The 27884-nt window shown below is 44.4% G+C and overlaps 1 protein-coding gene across 1 annotated transcript in view; it reads right to left on the minus strand.

Moving 5' to 3' along the window:
- The window catches only part of MSH3 (mutS homolog 3), a 290671-nt gene that overhangs the window by 198992 nt on the left and 63795 nt on the right, over positions 1–27884 (minus strand). The window contains exon 9 of the mRNA XM_077462464.1: positions 14861–14964. Within this exon, the coding sequence (XP_077318590.1) occupies positions 14861–14964 (104 nt within the window). The remainder of the gene's footprint in view (positions 1–14860; positions 14965–27884) is intronic.

Here is a 27884-nt window from a genome sequence, read left to right on the forward strand (position 1 = left end):
ATTCAATGTACAAAAGTTACCAACCGTTGCTCACGTCTACCGAGCAAAAGATCTCAGTGAACAATCCAGCACTGAAAAAAAAATAAAAAGGAACTTCTCACATGACATGACCCCCACAGTCCAACAAAGTACAAACTACAAGCATTTATCATTACGCTCTTCCTAGGTAGATATAGCTATATTAGCCAGGGCCAGTAGAGACATGAGCAGGATCGATACAAGACCCAGCCATAGACTTTAAATTAAGCCATATGCCCCAACCCTTGTTGAATTTTTCAGGACAGACACAAGAAAGGTATGTTGCTTTGTAAAGGGAAATTACAGAGTTAATTAAGACCTTCTAGTACTCCAGCATGAGAGCCCTATAATACTTCAAATTTAATGGCCTTACTAGCATAAAAAATTAGCAATCCCAGAAGCTTAAGTGAATGCCAAGGGGTTCACTGGCCCTAATAGGCACACTCCTACTATGAGTGGGATAGGGATAGTAGTTAAAACATATGTAGAAAGTCTGCAGTCACTCGCATAACATGAACAAAGGGCATGAGGGCCTTGTAAGTTTCAGACAATGGTTTTTGTAAGGCGACGTCTTGCAGGAGTGACTGCAGATGATGCAGAATCAACTGCAATGTGGCAATGCCAAATTGGGAACTATAGGCTTGATGAAGCTGTAGGAAACTGAAGGAGTTAGGGAAACCAATTGCTGTTTCAACTTCTCAAAGGTTACCAGAGCCCCCATCTCAAAGATGTGCTCTAAGGTTTTTATTCCTCTCGATGCCCAAAGGGAAGGATCTGGGATTAACTAAAGTTCTGAGAGTGACAGATTAAATCATAGGGGGTATTAGAGGACCGAAAGTTAAGAGGTGTTTGAGCGTTTAGGCATAGTTGGTGCCAAACTTTAATTATTGCTTTCATGGGAGTCATAAGGGGAGGAAAATGGGAATTCTGGCCTTCATAAAGAAAACCTCACAGCATTTCATAGTACCTGAAGTATATATATATATAGCCTCGAGACCAATCGAAAAAATATTTGGTGCATCTTGAAATGAAAAACATGACCCAGGACTGTTCAGCAGTTAGAATACTATAAAATCGGTATTCTTGACTCAAATTCCCAATTGAACACAAGCCAAAAAAGGCAATTGTTAGAGCTTTTTCCAAGCCCGTAAACTTATTCTCCAACACTGGAAGGCGACTGAGCCTCTTAGCTTCAGGAGTGGATAGCTCAGATGGGAGCTACCCTATGGTTAGAGAGGTATATATTTCAACACCGAGGCCAACCAAGAAAATTTGAGCTGCTGTGGGCCCCTTGGTTGAATACCCCAGGACTGTCCGCGGTAGAATTAGTATTGGATAGATTGCTTCTATATCCCATAGGCGATTGTGTACAGAGAGGGCCAAATTCTTGCATGGTCTGATCTGTACAGCTGGAAGATGCTGAGGCCTGTCTTACATTAAAATTATTGAAGGTCATGCTGCTGGATATAAGGAAATTGTGATTTTTTTTTATGCTGGAAGGTATTTCTTCATATGTGTTTATTACCTTTTATGTTAATAAAATCCTTTCTGAGAAAAAAGAATACGATTTCAGGCAAGAATGGGAAAACATTCCTCTCCCAAAACTCTAGCAACTGGTCTCCTCAGTTCCCAGATGTTTACAAAGTGATTTTAAAACAAGAGGAGATGCTACAGCGTAGTAACATGGCCCTGTCCCAACGTTTTTGAGACGTGTTGCTGTCATCAATTTCAAAATGAGGCTGTGAGGATGTGGCTCTCGTTCTGGGTGGATGTCATATGACGGCACCCAGAACGGCCACTCTCGTGGGACCACAGGGGCGCACATCCCGGCGTTAATGGCTGCACCATGTTGCTAGGACACAGCTTGACCTTGATCTGTGTAAAGATTAGATCACGCGGCTCTTTAACTATGTAATCGGCTGTTTCCAATCATAGCCGGTCACATGCAAACACCAAAGTGCCGACAGACAGTGTGTGGTGAGGAGAGCTGATAAGCGCCATCTCCTTGCAGGAAACACACGGACATGTAATCGAGGCACTGATCATCAGTGCCCTGACTATATTAAAGCCCCCCCAGTGCCACCAATCCGTGCCCATTGGTGATGCCCCTGGCCCGGCATTGGACCACTGTTCTGTCTATCATATGAGCTGGGCAGGACTGTGAGTGACTGAGTGCTGGATATACAGGAGATCACAGATCTGTGTCATCCAGCACTGGCGTGGCTGCAATCATCTGCAAAGATGAGTCTGCAGATGTGTACTAAACAGGCTGCAATGATGGGTATGTTAGAGGCTGCAGATGGTCACATTAGGGCTGCAGATGGGCATGTTATAGACTGCAGATGGGCATGTTAGAGGCTGCAATAATGGGCGTAGATCAGGCTGCACTGATGGGCACTGGTGAGGCTGAAGAGCCCTGACCCTTATTTCAAAATTTAAGGTTTCTTTCTGAAACTTCCCAGTTAAGGTGTGTGTTGTTATAAGCAGGTGCGTGTTATACGCCGGTAAATACGGTACTTATTTACAAAATTAACTGACAAACTAAGAAAAACTATTTTTTTCAAAATTTTCGGGCTTTTTTCTTTTTTTTGTAAATTTTTTTTTAAAAAACAGCAGTGATTAAATACCACCAAAAGAAAGCTCTATTTGTGTGAAGAAAATGAAATCATTTGGGTACAGTGGTGCATGACCCTGCAATTGTCATTCAAAGTGCGACAGCGCTGAAAGCTGAAAATTGGCCTGGGAAGGAAGGGGGTGAAAGTGCCCAGTATTCAAGTCGTTAAACATTTGATACAGTATGTTATCTATTGTGAATAAAATGTGGTTTGGGCTGAGATTTGCAAATCATTGCATTCTTTTTTGGTTTTGGGTTTAATACGCTATAAAACTAAACAGAAAAATCTTGTCCACAACCAGGCTTTAATACATACACAAGACAAATTCTTAAAGTGTTACTAAGCCCACAATAGTAAAATCAGTTTGTATATGCAGTAAAGCATACTTGTTTTACTGTGGAACCTAAGGGGTTAATCCTATGCATTACATAAAAAGGATGTTTAAACATGTCTCATTTGATCCTCCCCTTCTTCCACAAACCATCTCCTGATAGTACAGAGGCTAGGGGACAAGTTGAACATGCTCAGTTTGGTAGTATTGCTAGAGTTTTTTTTTTTCTTGGGAGAGTGCATGTGAAGCCTCATAGGAGCCAGAGTAGACTAAAAACTCCTCCTACAAGCTTTAAGAAGACACTGATAGAAGTCACAAGACTGCTCTAACTGCAGTTGAAAAAAGGTATTTATTCGTTTATATTTACTAAAACGATTGCATTTCCATGTTCTGTGTACTGTGATACCAGATATAGTGAATGCAGGTTCTGGGTTTAGTAAGACTTTAATTTGTTAAAAGGTAAAGAAATATTAAACCCTCCGTTTGATAAGTACTTTTAGCAGCTGATTTATTCAGTTATTGAGTATGCAGCTTCTTTATCTTCTAATTCTTGCCTATGTTCCAGTTTAAGTTAGTGCCATGATCTCTGCCCCAGGTTTTCTGTTTTAGGGTGGCTCCTTTCTCTTGCAACATCCTATGGAACCACCATTGCATGCAAGGGCTAGAGCTGTGTTTCCCTATACTGGGTGCATCAATAGAAACGCACAGCCCTATAAGCCTTAAAATGGCAAGGCACTCCCCCTGCTCCTTCACCCCTCCCCTTCTGAGAGTTAACAGACTGGCTTGAGACTGCACTGTCCACTGTTAACTCTTTCCCGGGAAGATCAAAGGGTAAGCAGCGTCCGTCTGACTACACACCCTTGCAGGTAATACTGACTCTTGCCGAGGGATGCCACAATGCGTCCTGGAGACTGCACCCTGGGTGGGTAAGAGGCCCTGGTTTTGCTTAATCTACAGGAATACTGGGAACACAATGAGGGCTTGATGGGGGGCCTATAGTATGGGATGCGTTCAAAGCGTCCACTAGAGGAGCATAGGTGTCGGCCAATAAAGCGGCACGGGCTGAAAAAAACTCCAAGTCTGATGAACTCCAGGCTCATGAAACGCACTGTGCTAAAGCTCCTGCTGAGGCACCCACCACCTCCTCCCTAACCAAGTTGTAGATGGCTAGAAGGACCCTATTGGTACATTTCCAAAACCTTACACAATGTAACTGCAGAAACAGGGCTGAGGAACTATTTGAGAAAGGGGACAAAAATGGGAAGCTGTTGGCATAAATAACTGCAGATACACAGACACACACACAGCTATACCCTGTGTTTATTCCTCAGAGAGTAACATGGTAAGGGATAGAGAGGGTATCATGCAGGCTTTTGTAGCATATTACGTGGACCTTTACTCTGCTATCCCACAGTATGACCACCAGATACTGACTAACCTGCTGGGCCCCCTTCAGATCCCGGTGTTACCCGATGAGGCGGTGGCCAGTCTTGAGGCCCCCTTCACAGACAAAAGAACTGGCAATTGTTATTGCATTCTTCCCTAACGGTAAATCGCTGGGACCTGATGGACTCCCAGCGGAGTGGTATAAGCAATATTTAGATGTCTTGTCGCCCAGACTTCTACAACTCTACATGGACTGCATTGAACAAGGGGGTTTACCAACTTCCTTCTATGAGGCACATGTAGTGTTATTGCCCAAACTTGAAAAGGACCCACTCAACTGTTCCTCATACAGACCCATAGCCCTGTTAAATATGGATTTAAAAGGGCGTGGCTTAGCGGCTGATGTAGGAGGACGTGCATGCCTTGAGCTCCGCCGGCCATCCGTGCTTACATCCTTACAGTCTGATCTGAAAAGCTATTTTTGGAGCCCTTACCTCCTGCCACACTGGGAGAAGCATCCCGGACCACCGCGGCATATCTCGGGACCCCCGCTGTGATGTCCAGACGCCATACAGGAGGGAAGGGGCTGACGGACCCCCCAGGCCAAGATGGCACCGGCGTGCAGCCAGAGACCAGTACAAGGAAGCGGCACAAAAGCTCCTCTATGGTGGTAAATCGTACAAGGATGCCCTGGCTGGCCAGCCCTCGCCTCAAGCTACCCCTGGAAGTTCTCCTGAGGCAGATGACACGGTCCCCTTGGAGGATGATGATGGATTGTCCGCAGCATGGCGCACAGTGAGTACACCTAGAGACAGTGATAGGCCTGAGACGCAAACCATCCCCTCTCCAGTATCGGAGGGAGAGCCTACGCTAAGGGACATATTTGCTGCTGTCACCTCCTGTAATCATTCTATTGCAGCCCTCTCAGAGGACATCAAAGGGGTTAAGGCTGAAATAACTTTTGTCCGCCATGACATGCAAAAGCTAAGGGAGAGGACAGCTGCCCTTGAAGGCAGGCTGAGCACAGTAGAAGATGATCTGGCCCCCATGCAAAGGGATCTGAAATATAATTGCCATCTTACCGAACAGCACGCTATGCGACTTGATGAGATGGAAAATCGCATGAGACGCAATAATATTCGCGCACTGGGGATTCCGGAACGTGTTGAGGGTAAAAACCCGGTTGACTTCATTGAAAACTGGTTAATTGCCACCTTTGGTAAGGACTCCTTATCACCGCTTTTTGCTGTGGAACACGCCCACCGGGTGCCGTCTCGCCCCCTACCTCCGGGCAACCGCCCCAGGCCCTTCTTGTTTAAACTCCTCAACTATAGAGACAGGGACACCATTCTCTCTAAAGCGCGGGGGTTGTCCGACAAAATGGAGATTGAGAACTCCAGAATTTCGCTATTCCCGGACATTTCAGCAGAGCTTCAGAAAAAGCGTGCAACATTTCTTGAGGTTAAGAGACGCCTTCGGGACCTTAACGTTCAATATGGTATGCTATATCCGGCCCGGCTCAGGGTTACGGCTCTGGGCTCCACGCACTTTTTTGATCGCCCTGCGGCGGCGGCACAGTGGCTTGACCAGGAGCACAACGCACTCAAAGACGCCAAGCTTCAAAGATCTCCTCCACGATAATGACACCTTCAGACAAGATGACTGGACTTACATTTCTTCAGGCCCGGCGGAAGGCAAAGGTTTATGGCTCCATTACAAACCCACCAGAGCTACAGGATGCCTGCACATGTGAAACCCTGTTTGCCATCTAGAAGAGTCTTCTATGGGTGTTTCCATGGCCTTCCCCCCGCCCCAGAGTTCCGGATGGGGGCTATTAGACTGCTGCTTCTCTCGTTTGGGAGCCCAGCGGGCTTCGATACAGAAGTTACCACTGTTTTTTGCTGTTTAACTGTTTCTCTTTTCTTTTTCCTTTTACTTAATTTTTTCTCTCTCAGGACCACAATGGACACGGACTATATCCCAGCATGTCTGCACCCGTCTGGGCGACTCTTCCTCGGTACTGGTGCTCATGAAGGACTTTTTTTCTCCCCCTTTTTGGGGCATCCCAGGTGATGCGACTTCTCAGTCGCTTGTTGTTGTTATATATGGGTTAAATGCATCTTTCCTCCCTAGTTGCTTACGAATGTTAATAAGGTCACTCCTATCTACACTTATGTTTTGTATTCCTGATGGCAAAGGTTAGATTTCTCTCTTGGAATGTCAGAGGGTTGGGCAGCCCGGTAAAAAGGCTGGCGGTGTTAAAACACCTCAAAGATATGAAGGCTGGAATTGTGTGTCTGCAGGAGACACATTTTGCTCCTGTTGGTGCGCATAGCCTTGGGCCTAGATTGTATACACAGCAATTCCACTCTACATACTCTGCTTATGCAAGGGGAGTGAGTATCCTAATCAGACAACATACCCAATTCTCTTGCTCCCAACAGGTTATTGACCCAGGGGGGAGGTACATCTTTTTGCTGTGTAAGATTGCCACTGTACATTGCATTATAGCCAACGTATATATACCACCTCCGTACTCAGCAGAGGTTCTCAGGCGCCTCGCTGGGTTTATGGCACAGTTCCCTGGCATACCCCTACTGGCGATGGGTGATTTTAATAACTATGTTAATGGCATGTGGGATAAGATTCCAACGCCTCCTTTGGTCCCCTCCCGCCCTAATAGCGATACTCCCTTTGCTGCCCTATTAGCTGAACTTGGGTTGGTGGATGTCTGGCGGAGAGCCCACCCCCACACCCGATTGTACTCCTGTTGCTCTCCTGAGTTTGGGAGCTTGTCTAGAATAGATTTGGGACTGGGGAACTCCGCCCTTCTCCCCCTAATTGGTGACTCTGGGTATGGGGATAGACACATATCCGACCACTCCTCTTTGTGGATTGAGATGTCCCTATCTACTGACCTCGCACCTAGGAGTTGGAAGCTTAACCCTTTTTGGCTTACACTCTTTCCGCAGCCTGACCCCATAGCGAGTGCCCTTAAACTCTTCCTGCAGGACAATTTAGACTCGGCCTCTATAGATGTAGTCTGGGATGCAGCTAAGGCCTTCCTTAGAGGGCAATTTATCACTGCTATAAATGGTATAAAACAGAACACTAAAGCTTGGGAAATGGAGGTCGGTAGGGCACTCAGAGAGTCAGAGCAGGCCTATATTGCCAACCTCTCAGAGGACACAAAGAGAACTTGGTTGGAGTGCAGTCTATGTCCAGACAGGTGGCTCTACAACTGGCAGAATATAAACGATTTTTCCTACAACAAACACACTTTGAGGAAGGGGAATCGACAGGCCATATGCTGGCTCTGCTGGCAAAGGCTCAGGGTTCTACACCTATGGTTCACTCGCTGTGCGATTCGCAGGGGGTGACCCACTCTGATACCCCCTGGGATCTTACAGATATTTCAGTCCTTTTATGCAGACTTGTACTCATCCAAGGTGCAGCCCGGTGACGGGGAGATTGTGGGCTTCCTGGACGGATGTGATATCCCATGCTTGTCTGCGTCGGATGGGGAGCTGTTGAACGCCCCCATAACGGAGGATGAATTGGCCTCTGCACTGGAACACTCCCATAATAATAAAGCTCCGGGGGCGGATGGCCTCCCATCCGAGGTATACAAGCGTTACGCTGGTGTTCTTCTACCCACTCTTTTGAAAGTGTTTAACAACGCCCTAGAGACAGGGGTCCTGCCTGCTTCTATGAACGAAGCAATCATAATTGTACTTCTAAAACCGGGTAAGATAGCGACATCACCGGACGCATACAGGCCCATCTCCTTGCTCACGACGGACGTTAAACTATTGGCTCGGGTCTTGGCAACGAGATTGTCCCTGGTAATCCATAAACTGATCCATAGGGATCAATCAGGGTTTATTCCCTCACGTTCGACTGCCCTAAATATTCGCCGTTTATTTCTAAACCTACAAGTCCCTGTGGATAACCCCGGGAATCAGGCCGTCCTATCGCTGGACGCAGCTAAGGCCTTCGATAGTGTTGAATGGCCTTATCTGTGGAAAGTGATGGAAAGGATGGGGTTGGGCAGTACATTTATTAGCTGGGTCCAACTACTATATGCCAAGCCTACGGCTAGAATTAGAGCTAATGCGGAACTCTCCGAACCATTCATGCTGTATAGAGGCACGAGACAGGGGTGCCCTTTGTCGCCCCTGCTCTTTGCCATGGCGCTTGAGCCACTGGCAGCAAGAATGAGATCGGCTCCGGACATTGTTGGATTCTGCAGGCCCACTGGGACGGATGTGGTATCGCTATACGCGGATGACACCCTTATTTACCTGGGGGACACACAGGGTTCCCTAACAGCAACTATGCACTTGATTACCCCATTTGGTACACTGTCCGGTTTTAAGATAAACTGGGACAAGTCTGTATTAATGCCCTTGTCCCCTTTAACGGCACCTCTACCCCCATGCGCAAACATGATACAGACGGTTGCGTCCTTTAAATACCTGGGGGTTCAGATATCCCCCGAGGTGACGAACTATGCCAATCTGAATCTTCTACCGCTATTACTTAAGTTCAGGGAAAAATGTAAAACTTGGTGCAAACTACCGCTATCGGTAGTGGGAAGGGTGAACCTCATCAAAATGGTATGGGCTCCGCAGTTGCTCTACGTTTGTCATAACTCGCCGACCTGGATTCCGAAACGTTGGTTCGATAAAATTGACTCTCAGTTTAGGGAATTAATATGGTGTAGGAAGACGGCCAGGCTTAGTTTACTTACCATGCAATATAAAAAGGACGAAGGGGGGTTGGCACTACCACATGCTAGATTGTATTTTTTGGCTTCGCAGCTTCAACATTTGGGTGGTTGGGGATCGGATGATCCCCTGGACCCGATACGTAGGATACTTGATGACACTGTCGCCCCGGACACAGCATTGTCCAGGTTGGAAGCAGGCTTCCCTCATATGGACAGGAGTTCCCCAACTATTATATTACTGAATACCCTGTGGTCCCATGTTAAACGACTGCTACGAATACGTGGCTTCCTTGGTCTCACCCCTATTTGGCGGAACGCTAACTATGGCGAGCTTTTTAAGCTCAAGGGATTTGTTAACTGGAGAAGGAGCGGCCTCCGGTACCTCTCGCAGTTGTATAGTGGCCGGGTGCTGAAGTCCTTCATGGAAATACAGGCTGAGTTTGGTATACCACGTAGGGACTTTTTTTAAATACTTACAGTTACGACATGCGCTACAGGCGCAAGCCCGCAGTATGCAGCTTTGCCTAACGGATCATGCTGTAGTACAGGGGATATTCATGCAGACTGGACGAAAGGGTATGATATCTAGGGGGTATGACATGCTTCTTGACGCAGTGCAGGACCCGGCACATCTTCCATGTCGGCAGAAGTGGGAGGCGGACCTGGGGCCTATGGACGCGGAGACCTGGAACCTTTGCTTGTCCTCCGCTCCGTTGGTGTCGGTATCGGCCTCCCATAAACTCTCCCATCTATATCTACTGCATAGGGTGTATAGGACGCCAGTTAAACTGCACAGCTGGGGTGTTAGGGGGTCCCCCCTTTGCCCAAAATGTATGCGGGACCATGGGGATCTCATGCATATGTTCTGGAGGTGCCCGAAACTAAAAAGGTATTGGGATGAGATCCTTGACACTATCTCTTCTGTATTCTCTGTTGGTATTCCGCGGTGTCCATTGGTCTGCCTGTTGGGGGCCCTAGACGAAGAATCGTTAACGCCTTCGGCTCATACTGCCATTATTCGGTTATTATACGTAGCCAGGAAATTAATAGCGCGATTGTGGATAACACACAGGGTCCCCACCAGGCAGCAATGGACGGACCAAGTGAACCAGATGCTGATCAGGGAAAAAATAACATACCAACACAGAAACGCACCGCACAAATTTAATGCTATGTGGAAGGGATGGCTCGAGGTTCCGGGGCTAGCCCCCCACCAACTTATACAGGACAGACTTTTACAGGGCTGAATGTGGGTCCAGGGGCTTGTGCATGGAGGTACATAGACACTCTTGATCTCGTCATGGGGCTAATTCTATGTCTCTCCCTCACCCGGCATTTGTGGGGGGTGTGAGGAGAAACCAGCAGGACTGGGTGGAGGGATGCTGGACGTTGTGCATAACATTGTACTTATATAGTTGTCTCAAAATGCAATATGGTCTCAGAGAGAATGCCACTTTTGTTTCTATTCTTGGGTTATTTTTCTTATTTTTCAGTTTTAATGACATTGCCTATGTCTCAGCGGTCTACAAACCGGGTCAATTTGTACTTTGTATTCCCAGTATACCTTTAGACGTAAAAACCAATGCTGCTGTACAACTGTATTTTCTATCTATGTTTGGTTTGTACCATATATGTTTTGCAATAAAAACTTATTTGATTTAAAAAAAAAATATATGGATTTAAAAATACTCACCAAAATACTTGCCAACAGACTGATGAAAATTATACACCACTTAGTGTCACCTGATCAGACAGGATTTATGCCCAAAGAAGCCACAGATATCAACATACTGAGAGTATATACCCATACGCAGTTGGGGCGGAGTCATCCTCTGGGGGGGCACTGGTGTTTTTTGACCTGGAAAAGGCCTTTGATTCTATCAACTGGGGCTTTATGACTCATATATTGCAATGCATGGGGTTTGGTCCTACATTCCTCAAATGGATTTCGCTGCTGTATGAGCGCCTGGTAGCGGCCCTACGTTTCAACGGGGGGGGGGGGTGTCAGACTTTTTCAGTGTCCAGGGGTACCAGACAGGGCTGCCCCCTCTCTCCTGGTCTATTTGCACTAATAATGGAGCCCTTGGCGACTGCACTGCGCTCCTCCCCCCAGATTCAGGGCACTAACTGAAAACACAGCACTTTATGCGGATGACTTGGTTCTGTTTGTCAGTGACACCGGACCTTCCTTACAGGCTGCGTTTTCACTCTTAGGCAGATTCACACTGGTCTCTGGGCTCAAGGTAAACTGGTCTAAATCCTAAATACTCCTCTTGCACTCCCATCCTATCCCTGAACAAGCTGACCCCAACATCTCCCTACAATGGGTCTCCCGAATCAAATACTTGGGGCTCCAGATCACTAACTTGGTGTCTGACTTTGTCAATCTAATATTTCCCCGCTGCTTGTTATAATAGCTAAAAAGTTTCAGGCGTGGAAAAACCTCACTCTGTCTCTCATTGGAAAGATAAACTTGATAAAAATGAAAATTCTACCCCTTTTATTGCACAACCTTCGGAATTCCCCGGTTTGGATCCCCAAGTCCATCTTTAAATCAATTGATGCCATGATTTCCTCCTTTTTGTGGCAGGGAGGAATCCCCCATCTCAAATTAGCAATACCACAACAGCCATGGGGAGAGGGGGGCCTCGCGGTTCCTAATTTTCAAAAATACTTTCTGGCTGGACAGTTGACGGTGGCACACCGCCGGCTGACTGCTCCTCCGGATGATGCCTCTATCCCTGGAAGCGGCCTGTGTGGGATCCTACGAGGCACTGTCTCATTTGGTATACAGCGGTCTAAAAGCTTCATACCCACTGACATCCTCCATGCGCTCAGCGATAAAGGCATGGATCATGGCCCAGGGAGGGCGATCGCCTAGCTCAACCAGACTTTCCCCCAATACCCCGCTGTGGAAGAACCCCAATTTAACCCACTTTTTTGGTTACCTAGATCCAGTGGTGTGGACCAAATATGGTATCAAAACCTTGCTCCACATTGTATCAAGCGGTATTTTATTGTCATTTGAGGAATTAAAACTAAAATATGATCTGCCAAACTCACACTCTTTCAGGTATATTCAACTGCGGCATGCTTTTTGCTTGCAATTTGGTAGGGAGCCCCTTGATCTTGAGCCCAGTGACGTACAGCTACTAACCCGCAGTGAATGACTGCAAAAAACAGTTTCCTACCTATATAAAGACTTATTCCATGAAACAACCCTCCTTTGGGGTCTTGCAGGAGAGCTTGGGAGGCTATGGCTTTGGGACTGGACAGAGACTATTGAGACGACATGTGAGGGACTGTGTTCCACTATCTAGCAGAGACAGATTGATTCATTACAAATTCCTACACAGAATCTACCTTACCCCGGCTAGACTGGCAAAGATGATTGGGAATCAGCACTCTCTGTGCTGGAGATGCGCTGCACCCTTAGCTAACTTCATGCATATATTATGGGAATGCCCACTAATTAAATCTTATTGGCAAGCCATTGCCTCCTGTATAAGGTCGGTCACCTCAATTTCTATTCCCAGGTCAATCGAAGTATGTCTTCTACACTTAGTGGAGCCCTTGGCCACTACCAGGGCCATACGGACCCTTCTTACCCTGTTACTGTTCTATGCTAAAAAGCTAATTATCATCTCATGGAAGAGCTCTGTGTCACCGACCTTGGAGTCTTGGAAAACATTGGTCAACAAGGCAGTACCCTTTTACAAGGCTACATATTTGAGCAGAGGGGCTCTGAACAAATTTGAGAAGGTTTGGGGGGGGGCGGGGGGGGGGGGTGGATGGCTTCCATGGACAGTTTCAGATTAACCACACTGGGACATAACCCAAGATCCTTTGTAGACATAGTAACATGGAAGGGCGATGGTTTTAAAGGACTAGAAGATTAGTGAGCGATTGTAGAAATTGCACACTGCACAGTTGGGGATGGGCAACTCTCCTTAATTAGCCATGTCACTATGGAGAGGGGGGGGGGGGGGGTTGGGGTGGAGAGCGTAACCATCCCATGGAGGATATCTGATAGAACACTGGGAGCCGCAGAACTGTATCCTTGGGTCATGGTAGACTGCCTCCGGCTGGAGGTAGGAACATTTGTGTACCTGTCTGGGCAAAGTTAGGGGGGATGTATCACAAGTTTCTGTGATAACGTTTATGTTGTATTGCTTTTTTGTAGTATACTGACAAGTTTGTGGCCAGTTTCAGCCCACTTTGCCATGGCTTGTTATAATCTGTATTGTATAAAACAAAAAAAAAATAAATAAAAAAAAAAAAAGGTAAGCAGCACAGAGAGGAGGAACCAGCAGCAATTCAAGTTTGTACATTGCATGTGCTAGTGCAAGAACAACAAAAAGGGGACTCCCTTTCCCCAACAGATCCTAGATTCTATAGACCAAGCAGTCGAAAGTGCAAAAGCATGTGTTTTTTTTTTGAGAATTTATCGTCATAACATGCACCTTTTCCCCCTGAAAATAGAGGGTAAACAGGGCCTGCCTGGTATACTCCAATGGGGGTGGGGATCAGGTGGGTCTGCCCCGAGTGCCACACGATAGGGTGGTGCCCCCTGACCCTGTGACAGCACTGCCAGCATAGTTTAAAGTTAAGAAAGCATTATTGCCAGCCCTTTCTCATACACCGTCCCTCTTGTGTCACTCTCAATATAAATCAAAGCCTCTAAATACCTCAATTAATGCCAATCTGCTCCTCCCGCTCCGCCGCCTCATCAAGTGTAGCTTTTGATTGGAGGAGAACAGTCAACTGACCGTCAAAGAAACATCAGAGGAGAGCATTCACATAACCGGGTGCACGAAATGAGGTATTTAGAAACTGAGATTTACATGGAGAGTGACACAGGAGGAGCGGTGTATGAGAAGGGGCTGGCAGTGATGTTTTCTAAACTTCAGAGTGTGCTGGGAAAGGGAGGTCTGCGTACCGTGCAGGGAAAGGGAGGTCTGCGTACCGTGCAGGGAAAGGGAGGTCTGCGTACCGTGCAGGGAAAGGGAGGTCTGCGTACCGTGCAGGGAAATAGAGGTCTGCGTACCGTGCAGGGAAAGGGGGGTCTGCGTAAAGTTTTTTTTCCCGAAACTTCCCTCTTTAAGTTAGGGTGCGTGTTATAGGCATTTTGATAACCACCATACATTACAACTCAATGGATCACATTATAGCAATGGGCTTTGTGTACAGATAATTACAATTATATCTGATTGCAAACATTGGATTCATTTTTGCTGATAATTTATGCCCTTTCCTGAACATGTATTTACAGAATATAAGCAAAGTTATATATTTGTCTGTTGGGAGAAGTAACATCTGCAAGTTTGACCAGTTCTGAGCATTCAATCCCTATAAACTGTCTTTTACCAAAATAAACCCATAATGGACAAGTGATTCTCAATATCAGATTCAGGAACAAAGACAATATACTGTACGCCCACCTTTACCCCAGAGGTTTCTATGATTACTGAAGGCCACAATTGCATGCTTAATTGTGAAAAACTGCTTCAACACGAGATTGCTGAGCAATCGGAACATGAGACAAAGCTGGCAGTAAAATACGCAAATCTACATTTAATTGATGTCAGTTTCTGCTTTTATGACGAAGGATCGACATGAGTGTAATAAGTTCATACTGTATATGAACTTATTGGTCAAGAGTCAGAGGAGGTATAGTATCACTAGCCATCATGATTTCCAGTTCTGTGACAGATTTAAATGACAGTTCAGCTGCCTCCAACTTTCATGAGGACATGGAGTATTAGAATTAAAACGTACCTGAACCACCACTGTAGAATTCACTGATGAGCTGAAATGCTTGACTGTATTGAAAATGAAGACTATCCATTCTCTCAATACGTATTCGGTCATCATCTCGTAAACTAAAGCAAAATAAACAAACATAAAATATCAGTATTTGCTTAATAGAGTTTTATGGTCACATGGTACACTTACATTTTATAACATCAGCATTGTAATAACAATGCAAACAATAGTTCTATGTGACAATCCAATATAAGCTTATTTGAAAAAAATCTCCATTCAGGTTGTTAGTGCTGCCCGTTTGCTGGCCATCTCTATGCAACTTCCTGGATTTCTTGTATACAGTACTTTGCAGTGTCTCCCGTGAGGTTTCATTTAAATTTCTAAGAACTAAATAGCCCATGGTATCTTGCTGCCTGCAAGCAGTTATTCCTGTATGGATTTCTGAAACTCCTCCTCTCAGCACCGCTGTAGTCTGAAGGCACGTTCAGTCGTGGCCATCTTGGTACACCCCACATTCGTCCGCACTAAGCCTACAGTCTGAAGTCGCAAAATGGACATGTTTTTACACCCACTGCATTTTGAAATCCATGACATGGTTTTGATGTTGAATCTTAAAAGCATCGGCAAGCCTGCTGATCTCACAGGTTTGCTAATCTGACAGAACACCGCTGCTTTTAAAGAGGCGGTAAACCCTGGTGGGTTTTACTTCCTCTTTATTTCCATACAAAGGTAAAGCAAAATGGGCTACTATGCATCGCTACTATGCAAATGCCATAAAACTATCCCCTATTTTGTAAACGCTATAACTTTTGCGTAAACCAATCAATATACGCTTATTGCGATTTTTTTTTACCAAAAATATAGAATACCTATCGGCCTAAACTGAGGAAAAAAATAGTTTTTTATATATATATTTTTGGGGGATATTTATTATAGTAAAAAGTTAACCACTTACGGACCGCTGTTTGAAGGAGGGTATCTTTGTTATGGCAGCAGCTAGCTGCCATAACCCCGGTATTCCCTTCTTCAGTGGGTCCCTATGGCGGATTCTCTGCAAGTTCATTGGTGGCGGGAGAGGCCCCCCCCCCCTCCTGCCACAATCCAGTGCCTTGCACCGCTTACCGTCGAGTGCCCCCCCCCCCCCCCCCGATGGCTCAGTATGGAGACGAGTGAGGGGAGGATGGCCCCCACCCGTCTCCATACAATTGCTGGGTGGAAGCGACGTCAAAACGTCACTTCCGCCCATAGTTCTTAAAGGGCCAATTTTTTTAAATGATTTTTTGATTACAATTTTATTTTTATTTTTTACGCCATTTTAGTCTAAATATGAGATCTGAGGACTTTTTGACCTCAGATCTCATATTTAAGAGGATGTTTTTTTTCTATTACAAGGGATGTTTACATTCCTTGTAATGAGAATAAGTGTGTCATTTAAAAAAAAAAAAATTGTAAACAATGTAAAAAAATAAAAAGGTAAAATAAATAATAAAAAATGTTTTAAAAACGCGACCCGTCCTGCCGAGCTTGCGTGCAGAAGCGAACACATAAGTGAGTAGCACCCGCATATGAAAACAGTGTTCAAACCACACATGTGAGGTATCACCGCAATTGGTAGAGAAAGAGCAATAATCCTAGCCCTAGAGCTCCTCTGTAACAAAAAAACATGCAACCTGTAGAATTTTTTAAACATTGCTTATGGAGATTTTTAAGGGTAAACGTTTGTCGCCATTTCACGAGCGGGCGCAATTTAAGCATGACATGTTCGGTATCAAGTTACTCAGCGTAACATTATCTTTCAAGATATAAAAAAAAAAAAATTGGGCTAATTTTACTGCGGTCTTATTTTTTTTTATTCAAAAAAGTGAATTTTTTCCAAAAAAATTGCGCTTGTAAGACCGCTGCGCAAATATGGAGTGAAAAAAAGGATTGCAACTACCACCATTTTATTCTCTAGGGTGTTAGAACCCCCAAACATTATATATTTGGGTTTTTTCTAAGTAATTTTCTAGCAAAAAAAAAAAGTTTTAAACATGTATACACAAAAATCTCAAAACAAGGCTGGTCCTTAAGTGGTTAAAAAATATTGCTTTTTTTTCAAAATGGTCTCTGTTTTTATGTTTATAGCGCAAAAAATAAAAACCGCAGAGGTGATCAAATACCACCAAAAGAAAGCTCTAGTTGTGAGAAAAAAAGGATGTCAATTTTGTTTCGGTGCAACGTCGCACGACCGTGCAATTGTCAGTTAAACCAACGCAGTGCCAAAAAAAAAAGTGTAAAAAGTGTTCTGGTCAGGAAGGGGGTAAATCCTTCCGGGCTGAAGTGGTTAAAATTAGAAGAAAATAGGTTTAACTTTAAACTACATAGAGGGTTCTTTACTGTAAGAATGGCAAGAATGTGGAATTCCCTTCCACAGGTGGTGGTCTCAGCGGAGGGCATCGATAGTTTAAAAAAAAAACTATTAGATAAGAACCTGAACGACCGCAACATACAGGGATATACAATGTAATACTGACATATAGGATGGACTTGATGGACTTGTATCTTTTTTCAACCTCACCTACTATGTAACTGCACATGGACCACTACCATTCAACTAGCATTTTCAAAAACAAGGGCAGCCTACACACATTTCTCACAAGAGGTTCTGTTTTCTTTAATTACCGTATATACTCGAGTATAAGCCGAGATTTTCAGCCTCTTTTTTGAGGCTGAAAGTGCCCCCCTCGGCTTATACTCGAGTCATCGCTGTCTGCCCGCTCGATCAGCGTGTCGAGCAGACAGACAGCGGCCATTCTATTCAAAAGCCGCGCCTCCGGCTCCGCCTTCGCCTGTGATAGGCGGAACACTGAATTTCCCAGCAGCCTGTGTTCCGCCTATCACGGACATCGTATCATCCTCGTACTACGGACGAGGATGATACGACGTCTGTGATAGGCGGAACACAGGCTGCTGGGAAATTCAGTGTTCCGCCTATCACAGGCGAAGGCGGCGGCGCAGCTTTTGAATTTTACAATGGCCGCCGACGAAGAGGGCACGGGACGGAGGCAAGGCAAGGCACGGCACGGCACGGGACGGGACGGGACGGGGGCAAGGCAAGGCACGACACGGGACGGATGCAAGGAGGCAAGGCACGGCACGGGACGGAGGCAAGGAGGCAAGGCACGGGACGGAGGCTCGGGACAAAGGTAGGCTGGACACACACACACACACACACACACACACACACACACACACACACACACGGATGGAGACACACACAGGGATGGATGGATGGATGGATGGAGACACACACACACAGGGATGGATGGATGGATGGATGGAGACACACACACACAGGGATGGATGGATGGATGGATGGAGACACACACACACACAGGGATGGATGGATGGATGGACACACACACACACAGGGATGGATGGACGGACACACAGGGATGGACGGACACACAGGGATGGACGGACACACAGGGATGGACGGACACACAGGGATGGACGGACACACACACAGGGATGGACAGGCATGTCTCACCCTCGGCTTATACACGAGTCAATAAGTTTGCCAGTTTTTTTGGGGGTAAATTGGGGGCCTCGGCTTATATTCGGGTCGGCCTATACTCGAGTATATACGGTATTATGAATATTGGTACTAATTGGAAGCTATGTGCATTTATCTTATTTAGGAAGTAGTTCCTATTTAATGTGAAATGAGCAAGATTCAGAAAGAGAATTCTATCGCCCCTGTATGAATTTTACAAAAGGTCAAAGCAGGGCAGACTGCATAGATGCATTTTGTGTATTAACACTTCATTGTGATAGACATTTTCTAATTTACAGCTTGACTCTACACAGTATATCAGCTTTTAGGTATGAATATATTTTACACAGTAATGTGATGCATATTTAAAAGGAAGGTGTTTATATAAATCACCATTATGCTAACCATGACTAGAACAATTTACATGGCAGTAATAAAGCTTCAATGATTTATGATAACTGGACTTTGAATGGGCGATTAAAGCAATTAACCACTTGCTCACTGGGCCAGTTCTGACACTTCTCATATACATTTAAAAATATAAAAAAAATGTTGCCATAAAATTTCTTAGAACCCCCAAACATTACATATATTTTTTTAGCTGAGGCCCTATAGAATAAAACGATGGATGTTGCAATCGTTTTATTTTTGTATTTGCACATCAGCTTTTTAAATGCAATTTTTGAAGAAAAAAAAAAAAAAGAGACACTTTAAAAAAGGAGAAGTCCAAGCTGAGCTCATTTGGCTGTTCTTCTCCTATGGGTCACAGGAGTTCAATTTGTGTTTTAACCTGCGGGAGATGGTTGCGATGGGGGAAGAGGGTTCATTCCCTGGAGGTCACAGAAAGCAATCAAATGGCTGTACAGCCACTGGATCACTTGCGTTAGAAAGCCAACAGTCAGCTTGTAACATGTACAGGCATTCCCAGTGGAGCATGTGTGAACACTCACGCTGCTACTGCTGTAACACATATGGAGGTGGCAGTATAAGGGTTAATCCTTTCTCACCATAACCTTCAGGGTGGCACAGTGGTGTAGTGGTTAGCACTCTCACCTAGCAGTAAAAAAAGGTCACTGGTTCAAATCCACAGCACTACCTGCCTGGAGTTTGCATGGTCTCCCTGTGCCTGCGTGGGTTTCCTCCGGGTACTCCGGTTTCCTCCCACACTCCAAAGACATGCTGGTAGGTTAATTGGCTTCTGTCTAAAATGGCACTAGTGTGTATGAATGTGTGTTAGGGACCTTAGATTGTAAGGTCCTTGAGGGTAGGGACTGATGTCAATGTATATGTAAAGTGCTGCATATATCAACAGTGCTATATAAAGTATCTGAAATAATAATAATAACCTTCAGGGTTATACTTTCCTGCAAGAGCTGTATGCAGTTTGGAATAAATGGCTCTAACATTAGGCTGTATCTGTGCTATACACTAGTGGTTCTAGATAAACACTTTGCTATGGGGTGTAAAGGGATTTTTTCCATGGCCTCGCCCATCTAAGGAATAATCCCTTTAATTCCAAATAAGCACGTGAATCCCTTTAATTCCAAAAAGGCTCTACAGCGCCATCTCACTTTAACAAATTTTATTACAGATTTCAATTTTTTTTTACATTGAAGAAATCTGACACAGTTGTTTCTCTTTCTGTGGCTACGAGCTTTCAAAATAAGGGGCAGCAAAATTCCCCGTGCTATTATAGTAACAATAAACACACCACCATCAATAATTCTTATTTGACGACAGGAGAAAAAAATATATTCCCTCCCCTATGAGTTGTTCTGCACCACACTGGGTGTTATTTGATCTCGCTGTCATTTTGGACTATTTCACAGCAAAAACTATTGTGACTTCCCTAAAGATTACCACCTATAGGCAGCTTGTAGTAAATACTCTATACAATATTCACCTGCAATATTGAATAAATATCAAAAGTCCAAAAAAAAAAAAACACTTTAAAAAAATGTATTCTATAATCATAATTGGTATTAAACCCAAAAGCAAACATTTATTACATTGCAGCTTACCAGTGCTTAGATCTGACAGTTGTATTAGTTTTCTTTTTCAGACTCTATTATTTTCTTAACTGGTGATCCAGCCAATATGTGTTTTTCAAAAGAACAAGCTCACTTGCAGTTGCACAGATTTTGTTACACAGTAGGTGAGGCCGAAAAAAGACACAAGTCCAACCTGTGTGTGCGATTATATATCCCTGTATGTTGTGGTCATTCAGGTGCTTATCCAATCGGTTTTTTTAAATCATCGATGCTTCCCACTGAACTCACCGCCTGTGGAAGGGAATTCCACATCCTTGCCGCTCTTACAGTAAAGAATCCTCTACGCAGTTTAAGGTAAAACCGCTTTTCCTCTAATTTTAGTGAATGGCCGCGCGTCTTATTAAATTACCTTTCATGTAAAATTTGTATCCCTATTGTCACCAGTACGGTATTTGTACATTGAAATCATTTAGCACTGTCGTGGTGCTTACAATGATCAGCTTTTATTTATGTTAAACCTTTATCCCAAAAGGAAAAGAACCTTTGCTGTAACTGGTTTTAAAGTTTTAGTTGAAGTTTGGCTTCAATTTGTTGGTGTATTTAAATCTGCCACTACACTACCCTTTGTCATGTACCTAGTGATGAGCCTGGAATGCAGAAGGAGACCTCTTGTGTGTCTGACTCGCGGCCCCTGATAGAGGAAACAGGAGGCATGGGATTCTAAGGTAGCATGAGTGCCTGGCAAGATCAATAGCCGGAGGATGGATGAGGCAGTCTTCAGGGAACTGTAACTGGATCAGCAGACCTTGACGGCAGAAGACAGGAACCAGCAGGCAGCAGGGGACACACAGGAACAGATAAGTCCCTCTGGTGCAGGCACACAGAAGAGTCAGGCAAGCCGGGTCAAAGCAGATGGTCAATACAGGAACAGGTGCAGAAGACAGACGGGATCGTGGAGTAGGCCTGGTTGGTAACAGATGAGCATGGATGGACCAGAGGATGAGGCAATTGCAGCGTTGTAGACAAGCCGGAGGTCAGAGGCCGGCAGAAGGCAGGGAAGGTCACAGGTCAGGCCGGGTCAATACAAGATCAGATTGGGTCAGATGATAAACTCAGGAACTCTGTAGATCAAGCAGCAAGATCTGAGGGGAGAACTGGTTTAAATATCCCGCCTGGCTCCAGTAACCGCGAACGCGCGCACAGACAGGTGATGGACCACTGTTCCCAGCCAGCCTTTCCTGACACCCTTCCCTCAGACTATCCAAAATTGAGCTCTTTGGCAATAACTCGACTCGCCGTGTTTGTAAGAAGAAAAATGTTGACTATGACCCTAAGAACAACATCCAGGAACCGTAAAGAAGAGTGGATCAAAATCCCTCCTGAGAGGTGTGCAAAACTGGCCACTAAGTAACGTCTTACCTCTGCTTTTCAAAAAAACATTTCTCCACCGAGTACCAAGCAGGAGGTCCTGGGAGGAGCGGAGAGGACGATTTGGGTGATATCTGCAGATGAGGTTGGTGATGTAGATTGTTACTTTTATTGGCTTAGTGTTGCTCACCTCATCTAAAGTCCCAGGGCGAATTTCTCTTTTTTTGTTGCATATTATAGGGATGGAGGTGTGTTACCGGTAAAACCAGACCTTATCTTGTTTTCTATGGTGATGTAGATGGGGGCGCGGTGGTGGATGGCCTTGTATGTTGTAGTTAGCATTTTGAATTTTATACGGTGGGTTGGGGGAAGACAGTGGAGAGACTGGCAGAGAGGGGCAGCAATCATGGATCGGTTAGTAAGGTGTATAAGTCTGGCAGCATTCATGATAGATTGGAGGGGGGGGAAGTAGCATGTGTAAAGGTAGGCCAGTGAGTAAAGAGTTGCAGTGGTCAGGGCAGGAAGTAACCGAGGCGTGAATAAGTGGTTCTGTGGTGTCGTTCGTTAGGAAGAGGTGAATTCTGGAGATGTTGGAGGTTAAGGCGGCAAGATTTAGCCAGTGATTGGATGTGGGGCTGAAGGAGAGGTCAGAGTCTAGGATTACACCCAGCACCCTGGCATGTGTGGAGGGACCAATGGTTGTGCCGTTGATCGTAATGGTAAGGTCATAGAGTGGGGATCGTGGGGGGGGGTGAATATTGCAAGCTCAGTTTTAGAGTTGAGAGATAGATCTTGGTGTCGTCAGCATAGAGGTGGTATTTGAAGCCAAGAAAAGTCATTCACAAGTCTGAATTGGACACTTATAGTGTATGATCAATGTGGGGAGATTTTGTACGGACTTATTTGATGCAAAATTATACTGAGTATTGTTATATGTTGCATGTCATACAGTGTGTGCATTTCTCTCCTATAGAATATTTTCATTTTGTTACTGTCATTTTAACTGCTCACTATTTGTTTGTTCTATTACTTATTAAGGCCATTTTTATGATTATTTGAAAAGCTGCACCAGTGTTTCTCAATTTATAATGCCTGGTGTAACGCTCAAATAAAGTCAGAGATGGATAAGGTTGAATAGACATTACACTATCAACCTCCATTTTCATAGTCTTTCCTGTTATAGCAATTGTGCATGGTATGAAATATGACTGTGAATTCCAATAGACACCAGGGTTAGAGGACATGACGACGCCAAGAGATATAGTCCACTGCTGAAGCATGGGGAAGTGCCGCCTGCTGGGGAAGCAGAAAATCACGTAAATAAAAGTACTTTTATTCTCCCCTAGAATAAACGAGCAGATAACCCTTGCAGCGTCAGCACAACTCCACTGCAATGGAGAATATTCAAATTTCCCCAGAGTTGAGCTTTAAAGTCACTTCTGCACTCTCATTTTTATCTGTTACGGTTTTTTTTTTTTTTTTAGGGCAGAGGGCAAAAGTCAGAAGGCACAGGCACTCAGGATACAGCTTTGAGCTGGCCATGGATCAAAGGAGACCTTCCGCCCCACTGGGATATCGCCAATCCCTTCACCTTTTGTTTTCATTGTGGGGAATCCCAAATTTGCATCGGGTCTTTAACACAAACTTTTTGGGCGCCTCCAGTCTAATGGCTACTCCCATTTGTCAGACTTTTTGACACAAGATTAGATTTTTTAGATTTTTTGCAGTGGTCTTAAGCTTCGTCACATTCTCAGCAAGCTCTACAAGCAGAAGGGTATTGCCCAGCCTTTAACAGAGCTGGAGGGTACTCGTTGTAGAGGCAAAACAATCCGTCACTGCTTTTATCATTTATGCTGCCTTGATTAGGCCAGATCCCGAATTTGCCCCTCCTTTCCTCCTCCACTTGGAAAAGTCTTAATTTTGCCCCAAAATCCTCTATTGTGACGAGGAGTCATGAGAAACTATAAGATATTGACACGGTGATACAGGGTTCCTAGTGCGCTTTATCATGTGTTCTCCCAAGTGCCGAGTACATGTTGGTGATTCAAAGAGGAGAGGGGTACCGTGCAGTGTGGATCTGATTTAAATCAAGTCGATTTAACGCATGATTTTAATCACTAGTAAAAAGGCTGACTTTATGCAAACCTCGATTTAAATCATAATTTTTAAAGAGCAACTGTCATCTCTGTACCACAGCGGCTCCTCCTCTGACCCGCTGTTGACTCACTGACAGTCCCATTCTCTTTAATAGCATGGCTGGTGATGCGGCAGTGACACAATAAGCTTATGGACGTGGTGGCAGCAGGTGAGCGGATAGCTGCTAATGAGTGCTACCATGATGGATCTGAAATGACAGGTGCTCTTTAAATGCAAGGACATTTTCTTGCTGGTAGTTAGAATCTTTAAATATCTGTAAACAAAATGAAGGTTTCCTATTCAGAATAATAAGCGATCAGGTTATTAAAACAGCAATATCAGAAACGATTTAATCATACAGTTTATGGTGTACATAGATTAGCAAAACAATGGGATAAAAGAATATTCCTGAACTTTGTTTTATCTCATGGCTACTGGGAAATTGTGTGAATGCATAAATTCAGTGCATGTTATCTCATCTTGCATTTATTGAATGAGTTTACAAAAAATGTAAATATTGCAGAATATACAGCCTCATGCTAGATAACTAAGCTCCATTTCATGCTGAATAAACTCAATTATTCATGTATCTTAAATAGAAAACTATCGATAGATTTTTACTACAAAAGCATTTTATTCAAAGACATTTGATCATTTTTTTAAAATCATCAATTTTTATCCACCCTGGTACCGTGCTGCATATATTCTGGCACTACTCCAAAATGAAGCCTTTCTGGCAGGAGGTTACGTGCATAATTAAATAACTTATAGTACCTCAGTGGACCACCATGATGACATAACATTGTGCCTGCTGCATCTGTCGGAATGGCCTATTAAAATGTATAGGTCCTCTCTGATCATCCAACTTCTGAATACGGTGAAGGCCTGTATACCACTCTGTTGGAAGCAAATTTGCCCGCCATCAAAGTCTCTTTGGTTTGCCAAAGTAAATAAATTAAGTGGCATGGAAGACCTAACAGCTATCCTGCATAAAATGGAAACCTTCAAATCTACCTGGAAACCTTTGCAATACTTTGTTTATACTGATGACCATCTCACTGCCTGCTCACTAACTGCTCCGACTAACTTCTCTGCCTTCACCCTTACACACCCTCTCTTCGGAAGAGTCCTGTGCCTTCTCTTCCATATTTCCCCGCCTCCACTTTTTCTTTTTCACCATTTTTCCCTCCCCCAACTGTTTTTCTCTGATCGGCTGTCCTGCTACCTTACTATATTGCTGGCTTTACATGTCAACCATACTGTGCAACGCCTTCTCTTTGCAACTAAGCGATTTCACTGTGATCAGGAAAATAGTATACTTTGGCATTTACCTTGCTCTATGATACTTTAGTGTTACCTTTACAGTTTCGTCAACGACTGCTTACATCACCACTTAAACCAGCTCTCTGTAGCTGTGGTACTTATTTACCTGTCAATATAACCTGGATCATACTAATGTATCACCTACTCTCTGTTCTGTGCTTTGGGCCATTCCTGATGTGTATACAGTGTTCTTTTTAATCTCTGCATTGTGATGCTTGCACAAAATGGTGGCACAGGGACTGGTTAGAAACAGAGATTAGGAATCAACTACTGACTTGACAAAAGCCCCAATTTATACATTAATCCCAGCCCTGTTTAGTTTTTTTAGGCTCTGTTTTTTGGAAAGGAGGAGTGCATTTAAATAAACTAGTGGGACACATTATGAGTGAACTGCAATGCTTATATGCTTGAAGACTGGAAATACTTATTTTACAGAACAAATGATAAATGGATTCATAATTATGATTGTTTTAGCCATGTAAATCCAAACCAATGAAAAATAGGATTTTTGTACTCACCATAAAATCCTTTTCTCTGCAGTTCATTGACAGACACAGCTCCTTTAATTCTTTAATAACCTCCTTTAATAACCCATCATCCGAGCAGTACGGGGTGGCTGTTGGCCACGGCACACTGACACGGACAGCAGCAGTATGTGTGCCCCGGAGCATATAGCTCACCGGCCGCCCCTGGACCAGAAGGGGCCTGTCATGGCCGACCCAGCGCATAGCTAGGGTCTGCTCACACTCGATGGCCAGGGTGGGGAGACTACAAGGATCTATATTATCCAGCCTGTCACCCAGCCCGGCTGTTGATTGTAGATCACAGGATAAAAATTGCAGAAAAAATGAAAAAATTCCCAGGACCAATGGTCCCCTCACGGAGCAAGGTCCTTCTCTAAACACTAGGCAGAAAAAAACTGAGCTGCAGGAAGCGGGGCGAGAGGTTATAGCCAGTGGGCCACCCCCTGGGCGGTGTTGTGCAGTCTTGAAGGTGGCGTGATAACCCTAAAGTCAAGAATTAAAGGAGCTGTGTCCGTCAATGAACGAAAGAGAAAAACCCGTTAGCTGTCAGGACCTCTGGTTTGACGTATCAATTATGCCATTTCTTTAGAGACTATTCAGAAGCACAGGTCTGTCTGTATACAAGGTGGCTCTATTAAAAAGTCATCTCCTGGTTGTTTGCTTCTGCACAGAAACTGGCTTTGTTGTCATCTTCTATTACAAGCTATCTATCCATATCACCTCAAAAGGACTGACCAAGTGAAAACACATTTAAAATTTGCATCCTTTAGGTTTCAATTAAGATCCAAACTCCCGTACATACAGTATGTACAGATAGTTAATATATTCACTGAGCAATCTATTTCCATACTAAATTTTCTAAAAAGCACATCACTGTCAATTTAACATGTCTAAAACTATGGGGTGGAAGGGAAGGATCTAAGCATGCTGGAGTGAAGAGATCACAGGAGAGGAAGCACAATAAGGGCACCCACATTGCACAGCAAGTTGCAGAACAAAAGACTATCGAAATATTTTGTTCCATCTCTATTTCAACCAGACAAATTCTCTATGTGATGTTACAAGCCACCAATGTGTTTTACGAGGAGCTGGTAGGTCACGACTAATGGCCACACACAGCTAATGAGGGTCAAGGCTACAGAGAGTTAGCGTTTCTCTGGCGAGAAGCCTTTCAAAGATTTGTTTTAGTAAACAGACAAGTTTGCTGATTATTCCGTCTGTTTTCATTTTTCATTAACGCTGCAAACATCCAGTAGGAGCGTCTTGAAGGCCCAAAACTCAAGTAACAAGGTCTAGATCAGCAAGAAAGGCTAAAAAGCACCAAGTACATTTAGAATAGCTTTAATGTTTGACTTGATATCAACATTGAAAAAAAAAATCCTAGTATTGAGTAATTACTTAGCAGAAATGATTATTAAGGCCGTAAAACAGAGGGACAACAGAGAAAGTATGAGAAAATCCCAGGAGCCAAGCAGTCTTAGGGGGGTGGTGGAACACACTGAAGGTACATAATGGCAAGGTGTGCTGGGCAGGTCTATTGATGCCGACTGTTGGGGGATCTATTGTAGCTGGGTCGATCTAATGTTGAAGCAGGGTCTATTGTTACTGGGGAGGTACACAATTAGTGGTTAGGGATCTTAAGTTGCTTGGGATTAATTGTTGCCAAGGAGGATCTACTGTTGAGGGAAGGGTCTAAGGTGGCTGGCTGCTAGCAGGTGTATAACTCTGGCCACTGTTTAGATTTATTGGTGCTGGGGTGAAGTTATAGTTGGTGGGGGGTTTATTTTGTTGCAGGGGGTCTATTGTTGCTGACTGTGGGGGATTAACGTGTATAAAAGAGAAGAGAGGTACCTCTAAGTGTAGCAATATGGCTACATTTAAGGAAGGTACAACATTTAGGAACTCGCGTGGTTGATGATTAAAACAGGCACAACTAAGTATGCAGGCATCCGGGTAAAGCTATCCAGAGACCATCCTCCACACCTCTGTCTCTCACTGCTGTCAGTCTGCAATCATGACCGGGAAGACTACCCTGAAAGTGAGGCGTGGAGCCAGGGCTGGCCCAAGACATTGTGCTGCCTGAGCCCAACAATGAAATGCTGCGCCCCCCCCAAAAAATAAATAAATAACACGCCAACCACATCCATTATTTTATATCA

Source organism: Lithobates pipiens, unplaced genomic scaffold, assembly GCF_037356315.1.
Source record: "Lithobates pipiens isolate NorthernLeopardFrog02 unplaced genomic scaffold, aLitPip1_a1.2 Scaffold_3, whole genome shotgun sequence".
Taxonomy (NCBI): Eukaryota; Metazoa; Chordata; class Amphibia; order Anura; family Ranidae; genus Lithobates; species Lithobates pipiens.